Source organism: Panthera uncia, chromosome B1, assembly GCF_023721935.1.
Source record: "Panthera uncia isolate 11264 chromosome B1, Puncia_PCG_1.0, whole genome shotgun sequence".
Taxonomy (NCBI): Eukaryota; Metazoa; Chordata; class Mammalia; order Carnivora; family Felidae; genus Panthera; species Panthera uncia.
Genome location: NC_064811.1, coordinates 61,979,318 through 62,002,985, shown reverse-complemented (window position 1 = coordinate 62,002,985; position 23,668 = coordinate 61,979,318). Strand labels below are relative to the sequence as shown.

The 23,668-nt window shown below is 36.6% G+C and overlaps 1 protein-coding gene across 1 annotated transcript in view; it reads right to left on the bottom strand.

Annotated features, from left to right (window-relative positions):
* The window catches only part of MRPL1 (mitochondrial ribosomal protein L1), a 97,499-nt gene that overhangs the window by 28,366 nt on the left and 45,465 nt on the right, over nucleotides 1-23,668 (bottom strand). The window contains exon 7 of the mRNA XM_049632096.1: nucleotides 14,698-14,804. Within this exon, the coding sequence (XP_049488053.1) occupies nucleotides 14,698-14,804 (107 nt within the window). The remainder of the gene's footprint in view (nucleotides 1-14,697; nucleotides 14,805-23,668) is intronic.

Below are 23,668 nucleotides of genomic sequence, written 5' to 3'. Positions count from 1 at the left end.
ATTCACTTAAAGGAGGAATCAGTGTTTCATAATAAACTTACTAATGCCACTAACTTGGAATTAGTAATAATTCAGAGACTGTCAAATATGTTTTTAAAAAATTTATAATGTAACAGTTTAATAATATAAGATTAAAGAAAAACACTTAAACATCTTTAGAGAACAAACTTTTATATTAAAAATTGTTTTTAAATAAATAATTAATTAAAGATATGGCATTATTAACTCAGGCAACATCTACCAGACAGCTTTTGATTAGATACCTTATGTAATCAAAGTTAATTAACTCACATGTCACTGAGAAACTATTCTGTGGTATTCATTTCCCACTAATTCATACTAATTTTCCCATAAATTTAATTATATTTTCATCTTCCCAACATGTAGGTGGATAGCCAAAGAGAGAGGGAAGAGTAGAAATGAGGTAAGAAAAGTAAAAATAAAGAGAGGGAAGAAGAAAATAAAAAAGAAAAACTTCAAAGAGCTATTAAAAGAAAAAAATAAAAAAGTAAAGAGAGGGTATGGAAGAAAGAAGGGAAAGGGGAACCTGAAAATAAATCTGACTGCTAAACAGTACTACCACTACTGCTATTATTATTATTACTATTATTGTTGTTGTTGTTGTTGTTGTTATTATTGAACCAAGACTCATCTAATCTCCTCCTGTCAGAGTTCTGAAAGCCAAGTCAAGGGAGAAGAGGGCAGGGGATGGGGGGAAGAATTTCTCAGCATTCGGTATACAGATTCACTTATCTCCATTTTCAATTTTAACTCCTGATCTCCCTCCGGTTAGAAACTCTCTCTTTTAATCTTTCCAACCATCTGCCAGCATGGGAAAGGGCAGTTACCCAGTGTCATGAAGTATGTAAGAATCTTCAATAGTTTTCAACGAATCTCCCTTATTTCAGAGGTCTCTTGCCCCATTCCCAGACATGCCACTAACACCTGGTTCCAGAAGTATCTAAAGCCAGATCCTGAGCCTTTTTAAAGATTCTGAAATTTAGACTGTACTAATTTTTTGGCTTTCTCCATTGCTGACTTACATTTGCATTTTCTAATCAGTTATCACTGTGGTGTTCAATCCACTATCTTTACCTGGAAGGCTCATAATACATGCTATTTTCAAGTGTCATTGGTATACTTGAAAACAGACTATTAATGTTATACCACAGGCCACAATGAAAGACTCAAGAAATTTTTAAAAGTAGAAACTACAAAGGGTGCATTCTTCAACAATAAGGCAGTCAAACTAGAATACAACAAAAAGTTAAACAACTAAAAAAAATTCCAAATTTTAAAATATTCTGCCAAATAAGTTTAAAAAGTACCATGACACATTATTTTAAAAATGACCAAAAAAACCTAAATATAAAAACATATAGAGAGCCAAATTCATATTTAAACTCTTTCATTAAAAAAAATAAAAACTCAAATCTCATACAAAATTTAGAAAATTAAAAAACCAACAAGAGCAAAAATCTCAGGATAACAGGATAAAGAAAAACAACAAATCAATAAATTATAAATAGAAAAAGTACCAATAAATAAATTCTAAAAGCCATATTAAAAAATAAAACTACTTTGGGGGCACCTGGGTGGCTTAGTCAGTTAAGCATCCGACTTCAGCTCAGGTCATGATCTCACAGTTTGTGGGTTTGAGGCCCCCATCAGACTCTGTGCTGACAGCTCAGAGCCTGGAGCCTGCTTTGGATTCTGTGTCTCCCTCTCCCTCTGACCCTCTCCTGCTTGCACTCTGTCTCTCTCCCTCTGTCTCTCTCTCAAAAAACTAAATAAACATTAAAATAAAATTAAAAAAAATTACTTTGGAAAGCATATACACATAGGAGAATGTTCTAAGGTTCTGCATGAGAAAATATTTAGGGGTGAAGTGTTACGATGTCTGCAACTTAATTTTATGTGTTTCAGAAAATAAAAAGGATATCTACTATGTTCGCTAAGCAAACTACTTTTACTACTTTTTCTAAGCAAATGCAACAAAAGTGGTGAATTTAGGTGATGAGAATATAGTATGTAGGTGTTCATGGTACTATTCTTTCAACTTTTCCATTCATTTAAAATTTTTCAAAATAAAAAACTGAAGAAAAATATGCAGACATTGGGGGTATTTACAAATAAGAGCTTAACTAGAAGAATTTATAAAGCAATAAATTCCAAGAAAATGTGTGGTATTTAATTTCTTTACTTTCTTACCAGAAATGTAATGAATATGGTTTAATTGCCTTTCAGATTTTCTTTTCTAAAGTGCTATGAACCAAAGGAGCCTGCAGTGTTCTCCAATAAAATGAAGATAAAACATCAAGATTCCTGATTTTATGGTTTTTCATAAAATATTATAATGAAAAATCACTTTATTTTAACATTTATTTATTTATGAAAGAGAGAGAGACAGAGCGTGAGGAGGGAAGGGGCAAAGAGAGAGGGAAACACATAATCTGAAGCAGGCTCCAGGCTCTGAGCTATCAGTACAGAGCCCAACGCAGGGCTCCAACTCAGGAAAAGGCAAGATCACGACCTGAGCCTAAGTTGGATGCTCAACCGACTGAGCCACCCAGACTCCCCCTGAAAAGTCATTTTAAAAATCCTCACTTTAGGGGTGACTGGGTAGCTCAGTCGGTGAGGTATATGACTCTTGATTTTGGCTGAGGTCACGTTTTCACTGTTGACAAGATTGAACCCTGTGCCGGGCTCTGTGCTGACAGCATGGGGCTTGCTTGGGATTCTCTCTCTCTCCCTATCTCTGCCACTCCCCAGCTCATGCTCTCTCTCTCAAAATAAATAAACATTTTTTAAAAAATCCTCACTTTAGGGGTGCTTGGGTGGCTTAGTCAATTAAGCATCTGACTCTTGATTTCAGCTCAGGTCATGATCCTGGGTCATGGGATCCAGCCCTGCATCAGGCTCCACACTGAGCGTGAAGCCTGCTTGGGATTCTCTCTCTCACTCTCTCTCTCTCTCTCTCTCCTTTGCCCCTCTTCCCCATTAGCATGCTTACATTCTCTCTAAAATTAAAAAAAAAATTTTAAATCCTCACCTTGTGTACCTGTATACTAGAAAATAATTCCTTTGAAAAGTTAGAAAAAGTTAACTGAAAATATATAGTAGGCCCTCATTAACCATTCTTTTGAAGGTCAAACACATTTTATAAAGTATGGAAAATTCTGACAAGTTGCTGTGCTGACAGCAAAACACTTAATAAAGAAGCCAAAACTACAAAAACAAATTAATCTGAAACTAAGGAGATTCACAGCACATTGCACCCTTTAAAAGGTCCAGTGCTCATTACAATGCAAATCTATGTCTTTATCCTTAAACTTGATCCAACTTTGTTAATCACAAAAGATTTTTCAACTAGAATTCATTTGAAAATCAAAGCCTAAAACCTATGAAAACTATAATAAGTACTTTTACATATGTAAGATACTAATAAACTGGACTCAGACATAAAAGTTAGCTTAGTTGCTATTTGAAAACATATATACAGAAACACGGGTCTGATTTTATAGGCTCTTTTAGGAGTATGTATAATAGGCCATGAGAGGCATATAATTCATTATGATATTAAATAGTATGATAGGTTAAATACACCAAGTAAGCAACTATAAATTTTCCTTTAAACTATAGTACATGTCCTCTCTTCTGGATAAATGCTTTCTACTACAAGTCTTAATGTGCCATATTTTATAGCTCTAGTAATTTCTTCCTAATGAAAAGTTCTGTCCCTTGATCTGCACCGTTCTCAGCACTACAACATTATCATGCTTGTTTCTGAAATATGTGAGACAGTCAACATTAACCAAAGTGAAAGGAGACAGAGAACATTTTAGTATTTGATAAATATAAAAGTACTCTATGTATCTCTGTAAGACGGAAAATCCAATATTAATAGAAAATTAGAAAGAATTTTTACCTTAAAATAAGGGAAAATAAGAAATAAAGGAAAATAATAAGAGAGCATATCAACAAGGCAGCTGTCCTATAATTAGAAGTGTTCTGAAAAAGTAGGCTAGAGGCCAAGTATGTTAAATCACACAAGAAATCTATCAGTGAGGAAAAAAATAAGGCATGTTCTGAAAGCCTCACAGCTAACATAAAATGGATTTGTGGTATGTTATAAAATACTAATAGGCACCCTGTGAAAAGCACTTCAAAGTCTTTATTCTGGCAGGTTTATGCTTTAATATCTGGACACAGTTTAATTTTGTTGTGTAATGTCAAAATATACACTAGGCTAAGCATTCATATAAATAGAGGACAGGATTCTTAACTCTGACTCTCATTCTGAGAAATTCGACAAATTAAAATTTTTACTTTCAATATTACTCCATTAAGATTGTTTGAAAAGTTAGGTCTAAATCAGTCAAATTTTTATAATAGAAGACATTGATTCACTATCTATACATTTAAAATGGCTTTTAATTATCTCCAACTGATCTTCAATTAGCAGCAGCTTTTGTTATTCATACATTTGTACATTCATTCATTCAACAATTACTTATTGAGCACCTATGATTTACTGGGGATACAGCAACAAACAAAATGAACAAAAATTCCTTTCATTTTCTTATTCTTTAAGGTTTCTTGGCTCCTCCTTGGCTGTACCAAAACCTTAATTGTTTCCCAAATCCAGCCAGTCTTTTTTTAAATAAAGTTTTTTCTGGGCACATGGCCACTCAGCTAGCACAGACCTTCAGCTAAAGCCATGTGAATTAGTTCTGAAGCACGGTATGCGGGCAGAACTGATGAGGTCAGTGGTTCACATGCTTGAAAGAAAGATGCTTTCTCTCCACCTCCTTCTTGCCTCCTTCACACAGGCTACACATGTTATTGGCAAGATTCAACCACACAGAATAAAAAATGCTGGGAGATGGGAAAACAGCAACAACAACAACAACAACAACAAGGGCAGGGGGAGGGGGGGGAGGGTGCGGAAAGGGAAAGAACCTTGACCCCTGGATGACTCTGGGACAGAACAACCCTAAGCTACCCACCAACTGGCTCAAACCTGGGAGAAAAGTAAGTTTCTACAGTGGTTAACTCACTGTTATTTGGTCCCTTAAAACAGCTGAACCAATAGAGATGTATAGCAGTCCACTTGTCATTTTGTGTATTATTATGAAAAACGATCCTTAATTTACCTGGTATATATTTTCAAACTCCTCATAGAAGCCATCCTTGACCTACTTGCTGCTATGATTACATAAATCACTGCTCTTTTTTTTTTTAATGCAACTTCTTCACATTTTATACATATTTCTATTTTTACACTTATCATACTTTCCTATAATTTATTTCCATACTTATCTCACTACTAGGGATCTTTCTTAAGAAAAAACGTCTTGGGGAGCCTGGGTGGCTCAGTCGGTTGAGCGTCCGACTTCGGCTCAGGTCACGATCTCATGATCCAGGAGTTCCAGCCCCGCGTCGGGCTCTGGGCTGATGGCTCAGAGCCTGGAGCCTGCTTCCGATTCTGTGTCTCCCTCTCTCTCTGCCCCTCCCCCGTTCATGCTCTGTCTCTCTCTGTCTCAAAAATAAATAAACGTTAAAAAAAAAAAATTAAAAAAAAAGAAAAAAGGTCTTATTCTTTTTTTGTATCACATTGTGTCTGGCACAGAGTCAGTACTTAATATTTGTTAAATAAAATTTATACATTAAATTTGTTGTTTCTTGTTTTTATTTTTTTTTTATTTTTTAAATTAGGTTGTAAATGAACTAATTTTTCCTATTCAGAGATACAGTTTAAGAAAAATCAATAAATGAGGATTTTTTTTATGTACGAAGCAGTGAAAATCTCTAGTTCTTTATGGGTCAGAAAAATCAGTCCCAAACACTGGATAGAAAAGACCTTATTTTCAGTAATTAGCAAATGCCAGGCAATCTCAGTGTTTGTAAACACTTCAATTTCATAAGCAGTCAACCTTTAATGACCATAGGTCTTGTCAATTTCATTTAGTAGGCACTAGCAAGTCATGGTAGAGGTGAGTCAGACAGGGTCCACAGCAAAGGGAGTCATAGGAGCCCACACACAAAAAAAGAGAGTGGTGGAGAATCAGGACAGGCCTAGAAAAGTGAGAAAAAAGGAGCAAGAATGGGGAGGGGAGGTACATGAGGAAACTCAGAATCTTAACAAGTAGAACAGAAGACTGGAACCCAAGAAGAAAACAATGGTAATGTTTACCTTGGAATTTTTAAGCTGTTAAAAGTACACACAGACTCACACACACACCAGTAATGTATCACCTAACAAAGTGATAAAATGATTACATTTGATAATATCTAATGCTGGTGCGTGAGGCACCATAACACACCATTTGATGAATCATAGATTAGTGTAAACACTTTAGAGGGTAATTTAGCAATACTTACAATAAATTTTTGAATATACATTCTATTTCTAGAAATTTATCTTATGGGTATACTTGGCAAAAACCAGCAATATATATTTGTAAGAATGTCATTAAAGTATTAATTTGTAATAGCAAAAAATTGGACATGATCTAAATGTCCATTGATAGCAAACTGATTCTTGTACATGCACACCAGGGAATACAACTCTACACAACCATTAAAAAAAAAAACATAGCAGATCTCTTTGCATCTTTGAAGATATCCATGCTATTTTAAGTGGAAAAGAAAGGTATGGAACAGTGTGTGTGACATAATACCTTGTATGTAAGTAAATTTTTCTAAGGGTGTTTATGCTATGCTTTAACATTTCTAGAATGACAAAAAGCTATTCTTTTAAAGTTTATTTATTTTTAGTAATCTCCACACCCAACATAGGGCTCAAACTCATGACCCCGAGATCAAGAATTGCATGCTTTTCCAATTGAGCCAGACAGGTGCCCCAACAAAAAACTATTAATAAAAGTTCTAGAAGAAAACATTGCAGGGAGAGGGGCTTTAGTGTTTCCTTTTTGTAAACTGATTAAATTTAACCAAATGTATATATTAATTTGAAAATTGTTAACTGTCAACAGAGTTGACAGAGTCCAGGCAGCAGAATTATGACTATTATATACCGTTTTTCTATATTATAAACACATACAAATCCTTTTAAAATGATCTAATTAGTACCTGAAATCAAACTACTACTATTTAGAATACATACACTAGCCAGGTATATAATTATGTCTCAACATTTTAAAGACTCTACATTAGTTTCATTTCTTTTTCATGAAAAGAACCATAATTTTTAAAACTTAGGGCTCAGTTAAAGAAATGTGCTTTTTCTCCCCTGTGAATCTTTACTTTTAGTTTTATGCTTTAAAATCTTTCCCTTGAATTTGATCACTTAGCAGCTTACTTTTATCCCAACCAACATATTCTTCACACTATGAGAAAAGGTGACTACATGACAGTAATATAACTGACTGAAAAATTAAATATTCCAGTGATGACCTGTTGTGTTTGCATGATGTTCAACATATCATTTAAAAGGCATTTTCATTGATAGGAGCACATGATCTGATAGCACGCAGTCACAACCAATTTCATGAATATGTAAATTATAGGTACAAATGGTAGGAAAGATTAGGAAAGAAACTAATTTACCTGTAAGTAACATTGCTGACAAGTGTTAGATATTGGCTGGCTATAAGAGCATTTGCAGTTTTGATATACAAAGGCATTAGTGTTGAGTTCTAATACCCAAGATACTAATCTTCACGTCAGATAACTAAGAAAGATCATTCAATTGATTATACTTATCACATTAATACAGAAGGAAAACCAGCTTAAACCAATCAAGATCAATTTCATGTTCCATCAATACTAGAACTGGATCTTAAAGCAATGTGGCAGTATAGACCCTTTGAGAATTGTAACAAGGGATATCAAAATGATTTAACTAATGTAAGATAATCTCTCCTCTACAGGCAAATAGAAACACAAAATTAATACATGGCACTCTTCCAAAAACACCTTTCTAGATCAAGGGTCAGCAAATCTCTTTCTCTAAAGATCCAGAATTTAAATATGTCAGGCCTTGTGGGCCACATACAATCTCTGTTGCAAATTTTTTGTTTTATTTTTTACAACGCCTTGAAGTTGTAAAGAGCATTCTTAATCACAGGCTGTACAAAAACAATCCACAACTGTATTTGTCCCATGGGCTATAGCTTGTTGACGACCTCTGCTCTAGACACCTTCCTTCCTTCTAGATACCACAATGAGGAACCCTAATAGGCATGTGATGCTGTCTGTGCTCCTTCACCTGCATACTGCATCTGAATCTAGTCCTCATATCACACAGGGGGCAAAAACGAACAAAAACCTTCACATTTTCAATATTTCCAACTATATTTCCAACATCACTCATGGAAATCTCAAACTTTTAAGGAAGATACATTACTTTGCTTAAAATCTTTTTATCTCTGATAATAAATAAAATTCATATAATAGTTATATCACATACAATTGTAAACACATTTCTATTCCTTTTTAAGTAACTATAATGAGGTATACCTGACATACTCTACATTTTTATTATCTTGATTGAGTTGTATTTTGCATATCATATTATCCACCATTTTCTAATTTATGTTTCCAATGACTTTTTAGTAAGCTCATCAAGTTGTGCAACAATCACCATAAATCAGTTTTAAAACATCTTCATCATCCCAATATCACCCTCATGCACATTACTGTTAATGCCTATACTTACTGCTCCTGCCCCTGCCCAAGGCAACCACTCATCTACTTTTCATCTTTTCATATAAATGGTATCACATAGTATGTGGTTTCTATGTCTGATTTCTTTCACCAAGCATGTTTTTGTGATTCATCCACATCAGAGCATGTATCCATAATTCATTCCTTTTTATTGCTAAACAGTATTCCTCAGGATATGTTGCACATTCTTAAAGTGTCAATTAATTAAGTTTTGACATATGTATATACTCATGAACACATCACCAGTCAGGATAACAAACATGTCAATCATCCCCCAAATTCCTTGTGGTCCTTTGTAATCCCGCCTTCCCATCCTTCCCCATTTACCTATGCCCAGATAAACTACTGGTCTGCTTTCTGTCACTACACAAATTCACATTTGTGAGGATCTTACATAAATAGAATCATACAGTGTGTACTCCTTTTGTCTGGCTTCTTTCACTCAGTATCATCTTTTCTAAATTCATCCATGTTAAAGTATGTATCAATAATGTGTTTTTTGCTAAAGAATATTCTATTCTATTGTTTATACATTCACCTATTGAGGGACATGTAGAATGCTTCCAGTTTTTAGCTATTACAAATAAATCTGTTATAAGCATTTGTTCAAAAGCCTTTGTATGGGGGTGCCTGGGTGGCTTAGTCAGTTGAGCTTTGGCTCAAGTCATGATCTCACAGTTCATGGGTTTGAGCCTTGTATGGGGCTCTGTGCTGACAGCTCGGAGCCTGGAGCCTGGAGCTTGGTTGGGATTCTGTGTCTCCCTCTCCCTCTCTGCCCCTCCCCTGCTCATGCTCTGTCGCTCTCTCAAAACTAAATAAACACTAAAAAAAAAAGTCTTTGTATGCACATATGTTTTCATTTGTCCTGGGTAAATATCTAAAAGTGGATCATCTAACAGGTGGATGTTAAACTTCTTAAACTGCCAAGCTGCCAAACTGTTTGCCAAAGAGGTTATATCATTTTACACTGCCACAGCAGTATAGTGTTCCAATATCTCCATACCCTTACCAATACTTGCTATGGTCAGTCTTTTTAATTTTAATCATTCCAGTAGACGTATAGTGATACCTCATTGTGGTTTTAATTTGTATTTCTATAACAACTAATAATGTGGAGCATCTTTTAGTTTGTCATCTGTTTGCCATGTGTTTGTCACACCTTGATGAGGTATGTTCAAATTTTTGCTGATTTTTATTTTTCTAAACGTTTATGTATTTATTTGAGAGACAGTACAAGCGAGGGAGGGGCAGAGAGAGAGGTAGAGAGAGAATCCCAAGCAGACTCTGCACTGAGAGCGCTACACGAGGCTCAATCCTACAACCGTGAGATCAGGACCTGAACAGAAATCAAAGAGTTGGACGCTTAACTTACTGAGCCACCCAGGTACCCTTTTTTATTGATTTTTAAAACTGGATTGTTTTATTATTGAGCTTTGAGAACTCTTTATAAATTGTGGATTTATCAGTTATATGATTTGTAAATATTTTATCCTGGTCTGTGATTTATCTTTGAATTCTCTTAACAGTGTCTTTTCAAGAGTAAACACTTAATTTTTATACAGTGCAATTTATCAATTTCTTTTATGGATCATGCTTTACATGTCACATCTAAAAAAAAAAAAAAAACATTCCCTAACTCAACTTTTTCTTCCAGAAATTTTATGGTTTTAGGCTTTACATTTAAGTCTTTGATACATTCTGAGTTAATTATATATGGAACAAAGTTATGAGTCAAAATTCATTTTACTGTATACAGATACACAATTGTTCTGGTACCATTTCTTGAAAAGACTAATGTTTCTCCATTAAAAATGGCTTTGCAACTTGTTTTAAATCAGGTGTCCATATGTATGTTGTTTTGGGTTTCTTGGCACTCTGGTCTATCCCATTATCATTTTGTGTTTTTTGACGTCAATATCACACTATCTTAAATACTATAGCTTTATAAATCTTGAAATCAGATAGAACGCTAACTTTGTCCTTTGTCAAAGTTGTTTTGGCTTTTCTAGATCCTTTGTATTTCCATATGCATTTAAATCAACTTGCCAGTTTCTACAAAAATAAAAAAAAAGGCTAAATAGAATTTTAATGGAGAATGTGCTGAATCCATACATTACTTTGGGGACCTGATATCTTAACAATATTGGATTTACTGATCCATAAACATGGTACACCTCATCATTTATTAGACCTCCTTTAATTTCCCTCAACTGTTTTGAAACTTGCAGTATATGGATCTTTCACATCTTTTGTCAGATTTATCCCTAAGTATTTCCTAGTTTTTGGTATTAGTATAAACTGTATTATTTTGAATTTTAATTAAAAAAAATTTTTTTTAATGTTTATTTATTTTTGAGAAAGAGAGAAAGAGAGAGCACAAGTCAGGGAAGGGCAGAGAGAGAAGGAGACACAGAATCCGAAGCAGGCTCCAGGTTCCAAGCTGTCAGCACACAGCCTGACACGGGGCTCGAACCCACAAACTCTGAGATCATGACCTGAGCCGAAGCCAGTCGCTTAACCGACTGAGCTACCCAGGTAGCCTGAATTTTAATTTCTAATTGTTACTGTTATGTAGAAGCAAAATAGATTTTTGTGTATTTGTATTCTATAACCTTTCCTAACCTACTTATTTGTTTTAGTAGCTAGATCATATCATCTGCAAATAATAACTAATTTACTTTTTCCTTTCTAATGAGGATGCCTCTTTTTTTGCCTGATTGCACTGCCTAGAATCCTTAGGTCAATGCTGAACTGAAGCAGTGACAGTGGATATCCTTGTCTTGTTCCTGATCTTAGGAGGAGAGTATTCAGTTTTTCACCACTAAGTATAAAGTCAGCTGTTGTATTTTCATTGATGCCCTTTATCAGGTTGAGGACATTAACTTCTCTTCCTAGTTTGCTGAGACTTTTTAATCAGGAATGAATGTTGGATTCTGTCAAATGCTTTCTCTGTATCTACTGAGATGATCAGATGACTTTTGATTTACAGTTTGTTAATACAGTGAATTTTAATGACTGATCATCGAATGTTAAACATTGAATGTTATCATTCTTAGGGTAAACCCTACATGGTGATGACATGATATCCATTCTATATATTGCTAGGCCCTACTGGCTAAAATTTAGTTTATAATTTTGATATCTATGTTTATGAATGATATTAGACTGTTATTTTCTTTGCCTGGTTTTGGTATTAAGGTAATGGTGATTGTCTTAGGTGAAAGAGTAAATCAGGTCCCTGTTACTCTTTGTTGGCCAAAAGCAGAAGTTTGCTTTATACTTATTATGTCATTATTTCATCTATCCCTTCCTATTTTAGAAAGTATGTGTTATTATTAACTTCTTTTTGCATTTAGGAGAAATGGAGAATGGGGGAAAACTGAGGCTCAGAGAGCAAGGTAACATGATTCTAATCTGGAATTAGGATTCTGATTCCAGACAGTATGAATTTAAAACCCACTCTCTTAATCTCCTACTATAACATTCATGTAGTATCCAAAAAAATTCTTTTTAAACACAGAAATTAATTTCTTTTTCATTAAAAAAAAGCATTCTATCTCTAAATGATACAAGTAGTCTGACCTGGAGCTCATGTAATCAATCACTTAATCACTATGGTATTTGTTGAGAAGAATGAATGCCAAGGTTTCTTATACACTGAGTCAGGATCCATATAAAGTATTAACTACTGAATATATTGAAAACCTTACTTAAGAAAAAGAACGGATCCAGATGGAAAGAAATAATCTTATAGATGTCCTATAGTCTCCAAAAGTCCAACCAATACAGGAAAAATAATTACTGCTACCATTTCAAGTTTTTATTTAATTTTCAAAACCACATTGTAAAATAAACATTGCTACACAAATTCTATAGGTCAGGAAATCTAGACACAACAACATTAAGAAACTTGTTTAAAGTCTGCTATCCTGTAAGTAGTAAGACAGGTATTCAAACCTAAGTCTCTACAGCTCTAGAAAATCCTCGTAAAATTGGCATTTTTTGTTTTTTACATTACGATGTTGTCATCCCAAACAAATAAGAAGCATTGACAAGGGCTTTTTGGAAATACGGAAAGTGCAACATCAGATTCTAGCAGACCACAATGCCATACAAACTGGTACTAGGCTTTGATGGTAATAATGGCAATGAGGGGTTTCCCAATCCCTGTTGAGATTAAACCTGTTTTGTCCTCTTTCTAAAGCAAGTTCTCCTTCCATAAAACAAGTTGAGTGCCTTTTCTCTACTTCTGATGATCTATAGTGGGAATAGCTCAATTAGCTTAGACTACTAGCTTAGATTACTAGCTATAATGCAGAATTCCTCTTTTTTTTTTTTAAGTTTATTTATTTTGAGAGAGAGAATGAGAGAGCAAGCAAGCAGGGGAGGGGAAGAGAGAGAGAAAGAGAAAGGGGGAGAGAGAGAATCCCAAGCAGGCTCCACACTGCCAGTGCTGAGCCCAGTGTGGGGCTCAATCTCATGAACACTAAGATCATCACCTAAGCCAAAATCAAGAGTCCAACATTTAACCATCTGAGCCACCCAGGCACCCCCTAACACAGAATTCCTCTTAAGAGCAGGATGAGTAGAGGAATAACAGCTATTCAAATAATTCCAGGCATGAGGCAAGATGATTCTGGATAAAAAGCCTGGACTGAAAAGACTGCCAGTGTTCAAATACCTATTCTGCCTCATACTAGATCTTGGAAAAATTACTTGACTTCTTGGGGCTTCCATGCCTTCATCTATAAAATGGGGATGATAATTTTCCTCTCATAGTATAGAAGATTAAAAGAAAGAATATATGAAGAGTGTTTAGAATAGTGCCTGGCACTTGCTAGGCACTTTTAAATTTTTACTATCAATATCACCATTATTCCTATGGTTACTGAACAGGAAAAAAAATATTTTGAGATTCTTTAGCATAAAATAAGATATTAGCAGGGCACCTGGGTGGCTCAGTCAGTTGAGAGTCCAACTCTTGGTTTTGGCTCAGGTCACAATCTCATGGTTTGTTAGTTCATGGAACACCGGGCTCCATGCTATCGCCTGCTTGGGATTCTCTCTCTCTCCCTCTCTCTCTCTCTCTCTGCCCCTGCCACCTCCCACCTCAGCCCACACACACATTCTCTCTCTCTCAAAATAAATAAACTTAAAAATAAAGAAGATTTGAACAAATAACTACATATCTAAAAACATAGTCCTATAAACTGGATATTATCTATAACAATGTTCTCGGGGCACCTGGGTGGCTCAGTCAGTTAAGTGTCCAACTTCAGCTCAGGTCATAATCTCACAGTCGTGAGCTCGAGCCCCATGTCAGGCTCTGTGCTGACAGCTAGGAGCCTGGAGCCTGCTTCAGATTCTGTGTCCCCACTTTCTCTCTGCCCCTCCCCCACTCATGCTCTGTCTCACCCTCTCTCAAAAATAAATAAATGCTAAAATTTTTTTAAATAAACTTCACATGAATCCTTAATTATTTCAAAATAAAAGAAATCTTGCAGAATGTTCCCTTCAAAAAAATAGCGTCCTAAAAACAGCTTTGGAAATTGAGTTCCAGGATCTTCTATAAGTAGGCAAACAGTTTTTAAAACACAAGCAGGGATAATGAAAACAATTCATAAAAATAAAACAAATTACTCAATTCCATTAAAGTAGTATTAAATACCTACAATGGGCTCAGCATTATGCAATGTCCCACAAGGGATATATAAGATCTAACTATACTCTCAATAAGCTTAGAATGTTAGAGAGCAAAAAATACATATATAGAATAATCAAATAAGATAAAGTACAAGTAATTACCATTGAAGGGCACATGAAAGAATTCTCAAGTACTATTCAAATTTATAAGTTCAACCTATAGAATAAAAAATTATCCATCTGTATATTTAATGCTATTCCTGATACTAGTGCTAAGAACAAGTTTGAAGGACTTGTCACTTAACAGTCACGTTTCAAACAATTAAAAAAAATGGTTATTTAGTAATTTCCATTGTAACTTACTGTTGCTATTTTGGTCTTGAGAAAGTTCTCCCTTTCTTCATCTACCTTAATTTCATGTCCAGTTTTAAATAATTCAAGCATTTTGGGGATGTCACGGCCAATGGACTCTGGTTAGAAAAATTAAAAATCCAAAGTTATCACTACACATAAACAAGTAACAAAAACTACTCAATAAGAGAAACATTCATCGGGTATTAAGATATAGCAAACAAGTTGTGGCAGACAGACTTTAGAGTGGCCCCAAGATGCCCATATCCTGGTGTTTATGCCCTTTCATGATCTCCACCCCCTGAGTGTAGATGGGTGCTGCAGCTTGCTTCTAAACCAAGAGACAGAATGCTTATATGTACTTGATTACATTACATAAAACTGTAACGCCCATCTTGGAGGAGACTCTCTTCTTTACTAGCTTTGAAGAAACAAGCTGCAATGTTGTAAGTAGACATATGAAAAGGGCCACAAGACAAGAAAAGGAAGCCCTCAATCTAGCAACCTGCAAGGAACTGAATCCTGCCAACAATCCACATGAGTCCAAAAGCAGATCCTTCCACAGTCAAGTCTCAGATGAAACCACAGCCCTGATACTTTGAAGCTTTACTAGACACAGAAGCAGAGGACCCAGTTTAGCTGTACACACATTCCTAACAGACAGAAACCACGAGATAGAAAATGTGTGCTATTTTAAGCCATTAAATTTGTTATAATATTGTTGCACAGTAATAACCAACAGATAAGTATATGCAAGGATGATACTTATCATACTTTAAAAACATTACGGACAGGGGCATATGGGTGGCTCAGTCAGTTGAGCATCCAACTTTGGCTCAGTTCATGATCTCTTTGTGAATTTGAGCCCCGCATCGGGCTCTGTGCTGACAACTCAGAGCCTGGAGCCTGCTTCAGATCCTGTGTCTCCCTCTCTCTCTGCCCCTCCCCCACTTATGCTTTGTCTCTCTCTCTCTCTCAAAAATAAAAAAAAATTTTAAAGTTAAAAAAAATTATAAAAAAAATTAAGGACAAATTAAAATCTGTAAGATTTTTTATGATAAAAAACTAACAGCAAAGTCTTGAAATCTTCTAAGAACTTTTTACTTACTGGTGCACCTAAGTGGCTCCTCTCTCCTTTCTCTCTCTCCTCTCTCTCTGCCTCTCCCCAACTTGGGTTTTCTCTCTCTCTCAAAATAAATAAACTTAAAAAAAAAAGATGGGAGATTTTATACCAAGTTTGTAAGCTGACAACAATGATTTAGGAAAGTGTCTAAGAAAACTGACAATGTAGCAGAGAGAAAGGAGAGGGGAATCCAGTGCACAAATGAAGAGGGTTGGCCTCTGGTATGAAGATAGACTCTTCATTTATAGTGACAGGAAGGAAGGTGTTGTGGTCATAGATTCAGGTTAGTCAAAATAACTCTTGAGCTCTCACTATGTGTAAGGCACTACTCTTAAGAAAGAAATGTAAGTAGAGATACAGATGATTTAACCAGGTACCTGTTTTTTTGTACACCACTATTTGCATCTTGCTGTTTATATTACACTAGTGGTCATATGGTTTAGTACTAGCTACATCAGAATGTTATACTAAAAAAGTAGCATTTTATACTAGTTTTTCCATCTGCCTGTCCCTTTTCTCCCTATCAATTACAATTAGATTATAAGTTCCTTGTGGATAACTGCTTTCATTCACAGTGAAGTGTTCCTGAACAACTCCCCAGATGATCCTTGGAAGTTATATATGCTGAAGATACACTGTGCTCTCTATAGAATGAGATCTTCATGTTGACTTATCATGGGGAGAATTTTTGGAGACATATATGATTGGTGTGTTTTTTGGTAGTCACACATTTCTCATAATATTTATTGTTCTTAAAATAATTCACATTTTCTATGTAGAAAATTGAAAAATTTTCAAGTTATCGTGTCATGAAACATAAAAAACATGTATTTTTATATATTAAATTTGAGTTAAATGTTAATGACTAAACAGTAGGAAGGTGGAGTTTATTTTTGAAGCCTTCAGTGTGACCCTTTGAATATTCTTAATTTTTAACTTGATTTCATTTTTCTCCTTTCTACATCCAGTTCTTTGTCTTTCTACCATAATGGAGGAAAAAGTGACATTAGAATCCAATAAATTTAGTTTCAATTCTTAGCTCTTTTTTCATGTCAGCTTCTGTAGCCATATGAGTAATAATGAGCTGCCTCTAGACTGTGATTATTATTTCTACTGATAAATCTTGAGATTTTCCTAGTTCCTTTTCCTTTTTTATGGTAAAGCAGGTTAAGTGAATTTCACATGAAAGTAGGTAAAAAGTGTGGGGTCCTGGGTAAGAGTCTACCTTCGTTTTCTGGGGCTAGAGTAAAACCTTATTTAGGAGGCTATCCAACATGGGGGAAAAGTAGGGGGACCCAAAGTTCCCTCGTCCCTCAAACACAGCAGTATTGAGGCCAAAGGACTTTGAATTCCAAAAGTCCAAGCTGCAGAGTGACAAAGACGTTTCCAGGGTCCCATGGGGAGAACCTGGCAGGCCATAGGTGCAAGATTGCAAACTGGGAGAGATAAAAAGGGCAACTTAGGCACAGATGGGAGGGATCCCCTTCTGCGGAGACACAAAGGGATAAGAGAGGATGAGGAAGCATAGGACTGTATCTGGACAAGAGAAAAACAACAGACCAGGACACACAAGGATCCAGTCTCTAATTGCAGGGCTTTCTCCGCACCAGGGCCAGCTGCCATGTTCAGGCACCTGAGGAGGAGGTGAGTCAGCTCTGGGCTCAGTAACTAGTTCAGAGGCACAGTCCACAGTGGGAGAAAGCAATCTACTCCCTGGAGTGCTGTGGGAAGAAGGTATATGACCTTTGAAAGGACAATGACTGCCTGTGCCCGCCAGCCAGAGGCCATATATCGGGGCACAGAGCAGCACTTCCCTGGAACTGGGGTGCATGGAGCGGGGCCCTTTAAGACAGTGGGGTTTAAATCCCAGCCAAGCGCCAGGGAGGCAAGAGAGTCAGTGGAGCAGGACAAACCGTGTGCCCAGCACTGTGAGGCAGCATAGAAGCAACTCTTTCCCAGGACTGGGGCTCACAGGGCAGGATCCTTTAAGACATCAAGGTTTAAATTCCAGCCAAGTGCCAGGGAGGTGCGGGATTAGCGGAATGGGACAAACTGCCTCATTCACACCAGTGGCACTGTGAGGATGGCCTGTACAGAGTGATTTGGGACACCAGGTCTGTGGCGGTGAGACTGGGGTATCGTCATTTCTCACCCCATCACCAACAAGGTGGAGCTTCAGGGAACAGACAGCGGGCCCACAGGACCGGCCTACACCAAACCACACCCCTCTGTGCCTGATAACTGCATATGTAGTGGAGCGGGACTGACGCTGACAAACCAGACATCCCCTTCTCCAGACCTACAAGGGTAAACATGTGAGGGTAGTAGCAGACCTATCTAATGAAACTTGGCAGGCCAGAAAGGAATGGCAGGAAATTATCAATGTGCTGAATAGTAAAAATGTACTGAATCGTTTATCCAGCAAACCTGTCATCCAGATAGAGGAGAGATAAAGGTTTTCCCAGACAAACAAAAACTGAAGGAGTTCATCACCACTAAACCAGCCCTACAACAGATCCTAAAGGGGAATCTGTGAATGGAATGTTGCAAAGATCACAAAGGACCAGAGACATCACTACAAGCATGAAACCTACAGATCACACAGTGACTCTAAATTCATACCTTTCAATAATAACACTGAATTTAAATGGACTAAATGCTCCAATCAAAAGACATAGGGTGTCAGAATGGATAAAAAAAAAAAACAAGACCCATCTATTTGCTGTCTACAAGAGACCCATTTTAGACGTGAGGACACCTTCAGATTGAAAGTGAGGGGATGGAGAACTATCTATCATGCTACTGGAAGTCAAAGAAAGCTGGAGTAGCCATACTTACATCAGACACACTAGATTTTACACTGAAGGTTGTAAGAAGAGACAAAGAAGGACCTTATATCATAATTACAGGGTCTATTCACCAAGAAGAGCTAACAATTATAAATGTTTATGCACCGAATTCAGGGATACCCAAATACATAAAACAATTAATCACAAACATGAGCAATCTTATTGGTAAGAATGTGGTAACTGCAGGGGACTTTAATATTCCACTTACAACAATGGACAGATCATCTAGACAGAAAATCAATACAGAAACAACAGCTCTGAATGATACACCGAACCAGATGGACTTGACAAATATACTTAGAACTTTTCATCCTAAAGCAGCAGAATACACATTCTTCTTGAGCTCACATGGAGCATTCTCCAAGACAGATCACATACTGGGTCTCAAAACAGCCCTCAATAAATATAAAAGAACTGAGATCATACCATGCACACTTTCAGATCAAAATGCTATAAAACTTGAAATCAACCACAGGAAAAAGTTTGGAAAACCTCCAAATGCATGGAGGTTAAAGAACATCCTACTAAAGAATAAATGGGTCAACCAGGCAATTAAAGAAGAAATTTAAAAATATACGGAAACAAATGAAAATGAAAACACAACAATCCAAAACCTTTGGGATGCAGCAAAGACAGTCCTAAGAAGAAAATACACTGCAATCCAAGCCTATCTCAAGAAACAAGAAAAATCCTAAATATAAAGTGTAACAGCACACCTAAAGGAACTAGAAGCAGAACAGCAAAGAAACCCCAAGGCCAGCAGAGGAAGAAAAATAATAAAGATCACAGCACAAATAAACAATATAGAATGCAAAAACACAGTAGAACAGATCAATGGAAACTGAGAGCTGTTTTTTAAAAAAAAATAAACAAAATTGATAAACCCCTAGCCAGACTTCTCAAAAAGAAAAGAGAGAAGACCCAAACAGATAAAATCATGAATGAAAATGGAATTATTACAACCAATCCCTCAGAAATACAAGCAATTAGCAGTGAATACTATGAAAAATTATATGCCAACAAAATGGACAACCTGGAAGAAATGGACAAATCCCTAAATTCCCACACACTTCCAAAACTCAAACGGGAAGAAATAGAAAATTTGAATAGACCCATAACTAGTGAAGAAATTGAATCAGTTATCAAAAATCACCCAACAAATAAGAATCCTTGGCCAGATGGCTTCCCAAGGGAATTCTACCAGACATTTAAAGCAGAGATAATACCTATTATTCTCAAGCTGTTCCAAAAAATAGAAATGGAAGGAAAACTTCTGGACTCATTCTATGAAGCCAGCACTACCTTGATTCCCAAACCAGACAGAGACCCCTCAAAAAAGGAGACTTAAAGGCCAATATCCCTAGTGAACATGGATGTAAAAATTCTCAACAAGATACTAGCAAATCGAAATCAACAGCATATAAAAAGAATTATTCACCATGATCAAGTGGGATTCATTCCTAGGCTACAGGGCTGGTTCAATATTTACAAATCAATGTGATATATCACATTAATAAAAGAAAGGATAAGAACAATATGATCCTCTCAATGGATGCAGAAAAAGCATTTGACAAAATATAGCATCCTTTCTTAATAAAAACCCTCAAGAAAGCTGGGATAGAAGGAACATAACTAAACATCATAAAAGCCATATATGAAAAGCCCACAGCTAATATCATCCTCAATGGGGAAAGACTGAGAGCTTTCCCCCTGAGATCAGGAATACGACAGGGATGTCCACTCACACTACTGTTGTTTAACATAGCGTTGGAAGTCCTAGCATCAGACAACAAAATGAAATTAAAAGTATCAAAATGGGCAAAGAAGTCAAACTTTCAGTTTTCACGAACGACATGATACTCTACATATAAAACCTGAAAGACTCCACCAAAAGGCTGCTAGAACTGATACATGAATTCAGCAATGTCACAGGGTAAAAAATCAATGTACAGAAATGGGTTGCATTTCTATACACCAATAAGAAGGAACAGAAAGAGAAATCAAGAAACTGATCCCATTTACAATTGCACCAAGAACCATAAAATACCTAGGAATAAACCTAACCAAAGATGTAAAAGTTCTATATGCTGAAAACTATAGAAAACTTATGAAGGAAATTGAAGAAGACACAAAGAAATGGAAAAACATTCCATGCTCATGGATTGGAAGAAGAAATATTGTTAAAATGTCAATACTACCCAAAGCTATCTACACATTCAATGCAATACCAATCAAAATTGCACCAGCATTCTTCCTGAAGGTAGAACAAACAATCCTAAAATTTGTACGGAACCACAAAAGACCCCGAATAGCCAAAGTAATACTGAAGAAGAAAACCAATGCAGGAGGCATCACAATCCCAGACTTTAGCCTCTACTACAAAGCTGTAATCATCAAGACAGTGTGGTATTGGCACAAAAACAGACACATAGACCAATGGAATAGAATAGAGAATCCAGAATTGGACCCACAAATGTATGGTCAACTAATCTTTGACAAAGCAGGAAAGAGTATCCAATGGAAAAAAGACAGTCTCTTAAGCAAATGGCGCTGGGAGAAATGAAGAGCAACATGCAGAAGAATGAAACTAGACTGCTTTCTTACACCGTACTCAAAATGGATGAAAAACCTGAATGTGAGACAGGAAACCATCAAAACCCTAGAGGAGAAAGCAGGCAACAACCTCTTTGACCGCAGCCACAGCAATTTCTTACTTGACACATCTCCAAAGGCAAGAGAATTAAAAGCAAAAATGAACTACTGGGACCTCATCAAGATAAAAAGCTTCTGCACAGCAAAGGAAAGCATCAACAAAACTAAAAGGCAACCGACAGATTGGGAAAAGATATTTCCAAATGATGTATCGGATAAAGGGTTGGTATCCAAAATCTATAAAGAACTTACCAAACTCAACACCTGAAAAACAAATGATCCAGTGAAGAAATGGGCAGAAGACATGAATACACACTTTTCCAAAGAAGACATCCAGATGGCCAACAGACACATGAAAAGATGCTCAATGTCATTCATCATCAGGGAAATACAAATCCAAGTCACACTAAGATACCACCTCACACCAGTCACAGTGGCTAACATCAATAACTCATGAAACAACTGATGCTGGCCAGGATGTAGAGAAACGGGAACCACTTGCACTGTTGGTGGGAATGCAAACTGGTACAGCCGCTCTGGAAAACAGTGTGGAGGTTCCTCAAAAAATTAAAAACAGAACTACCCTATGACCCAGCAATAGCACTACTAGGAATTTATCCAAGGGATTCATAGGGTCACGTTTACCCCAATGTTTACAGCAGCACTTTCAACAACAGTCAAATTATGGAAAGAGCTTAAATGTCCATCAACTGATGAATGGATAAAGAAGATGTGGTTTATATATACAATGGAATACTACTTAGCAATGAGAAAGAATGAAATCATGCCATTTGTAGCAACATGGATGGAACTGGAAGGCATTACGCTGAGTGAAATCAGTCAGTCAGAGAAGGACAGATATCATGTTTTCACTCATATGTGGGTCTTGAGAAACTTAACAAAGACCATGAGGGAAGGGAAGGGGGAAAAAAAAATTAGTTACAAAAAGAGAGGTAGGGAGGCAAACCAAAAGAGACTCTTAAATACAGAAGACAATTTGAGGATTGTTGGGGGTGGGGGGGAGGGGATGAGGAGAGGTGATGGGCATTGAGAAGGGCACTTGTTGGGATGAGCACTGGGTGTTATAGGTAAGCAATGAACCATGGGAATCTACCCCAAAAACCAAGAGCCCATTTTACACACTGTATATTAGCCAATTTGACAATCAATTATATTTAAAAAACAAAAACAGAAAGAAAATAGATTAAAAGTTTTTATTTTAATTTTTTTTAACATGTATTTATCTTTGAGAGACAGAGAGATAGAGCATGAGCAGGGGAGGGGCAGAGAGCGAGAGGGAGACAAAGAATGTGAAGCAAGCTCCAGGCTCTTAGCTGTCAGCACAGACACGGGGCTTGAACCCACGGACCACGAGATCATGACCTGAGCCAAAGTCACACACTTAACTGACTGAGCCACCCAGGCGCCCCTGTTCTTTTTGTTTTGTTTTGTTTTTAAGTTTATTTATTTCTGAGAGAAAGAGAACAAGCATCAGTGGGGGAGAGGGGGAGACAGACAGAGGGAAACACACAATCTGAAGCATGCTCCAGGCTCCACACACTGTCAGCACAGAGCCCAATGCAGGGCTAGAATTCATGAACTGTGAGATCATTACCTGAGTCAAAGTCAGATGTTCAACTGACTGAGCCACCAAGGCACCCCTAAGATGTCCCATCTTAAAATAAATCAAGTCTCCAACTTCATAGTACCTTCCAGCAACCATTCAATGCTTCGCTTAAAATTATAAGTTTTCCTAATAATCCAGTGAAGAAATGAGCAAAAGACATGAATAGACACTTTTCCAAAAAGATATCTACACGGCTAACAGAAACATGAAGAAATGCTCAACATCACTCATCATCAGGGAAATACAAATCAAAACCACAATGAGATACCACCTCACACTGGTCAGACTGGCTAAAATTAACAACTCAGGCAACCACAGATGTTGGCAAGAATGAGGACAAAGAGGAACCCTTTTGCACTGCTGGTGGGAATATAAACTGGTACAGCCACTCTGGGAAACAGTATGGAGGTTCCTCAAAAAATTAAAAATAGAACTACCATATGACCCAGCAATTGCACTACTAGGTATTTATCCAAAGGATGCAGGTGTGCTGTTTCGAAGGGACACATGCACCCCAATGATTATAGCAGCACTATCAACAATAGCCAAAGTATGGAAAGAGCCCAAATGTCCATTGACAAACAAATGGATAAAGATGTGGCATATACATATATACAATGGAGTATTATTTGGCAATCAGAAAGAATGAAAACTTGCCATTTGCAACAACGTGGATATAACTATAGTGTGTTATGCTAAGTGAAATTAGTCAGAGAAAGACAAATACCATAT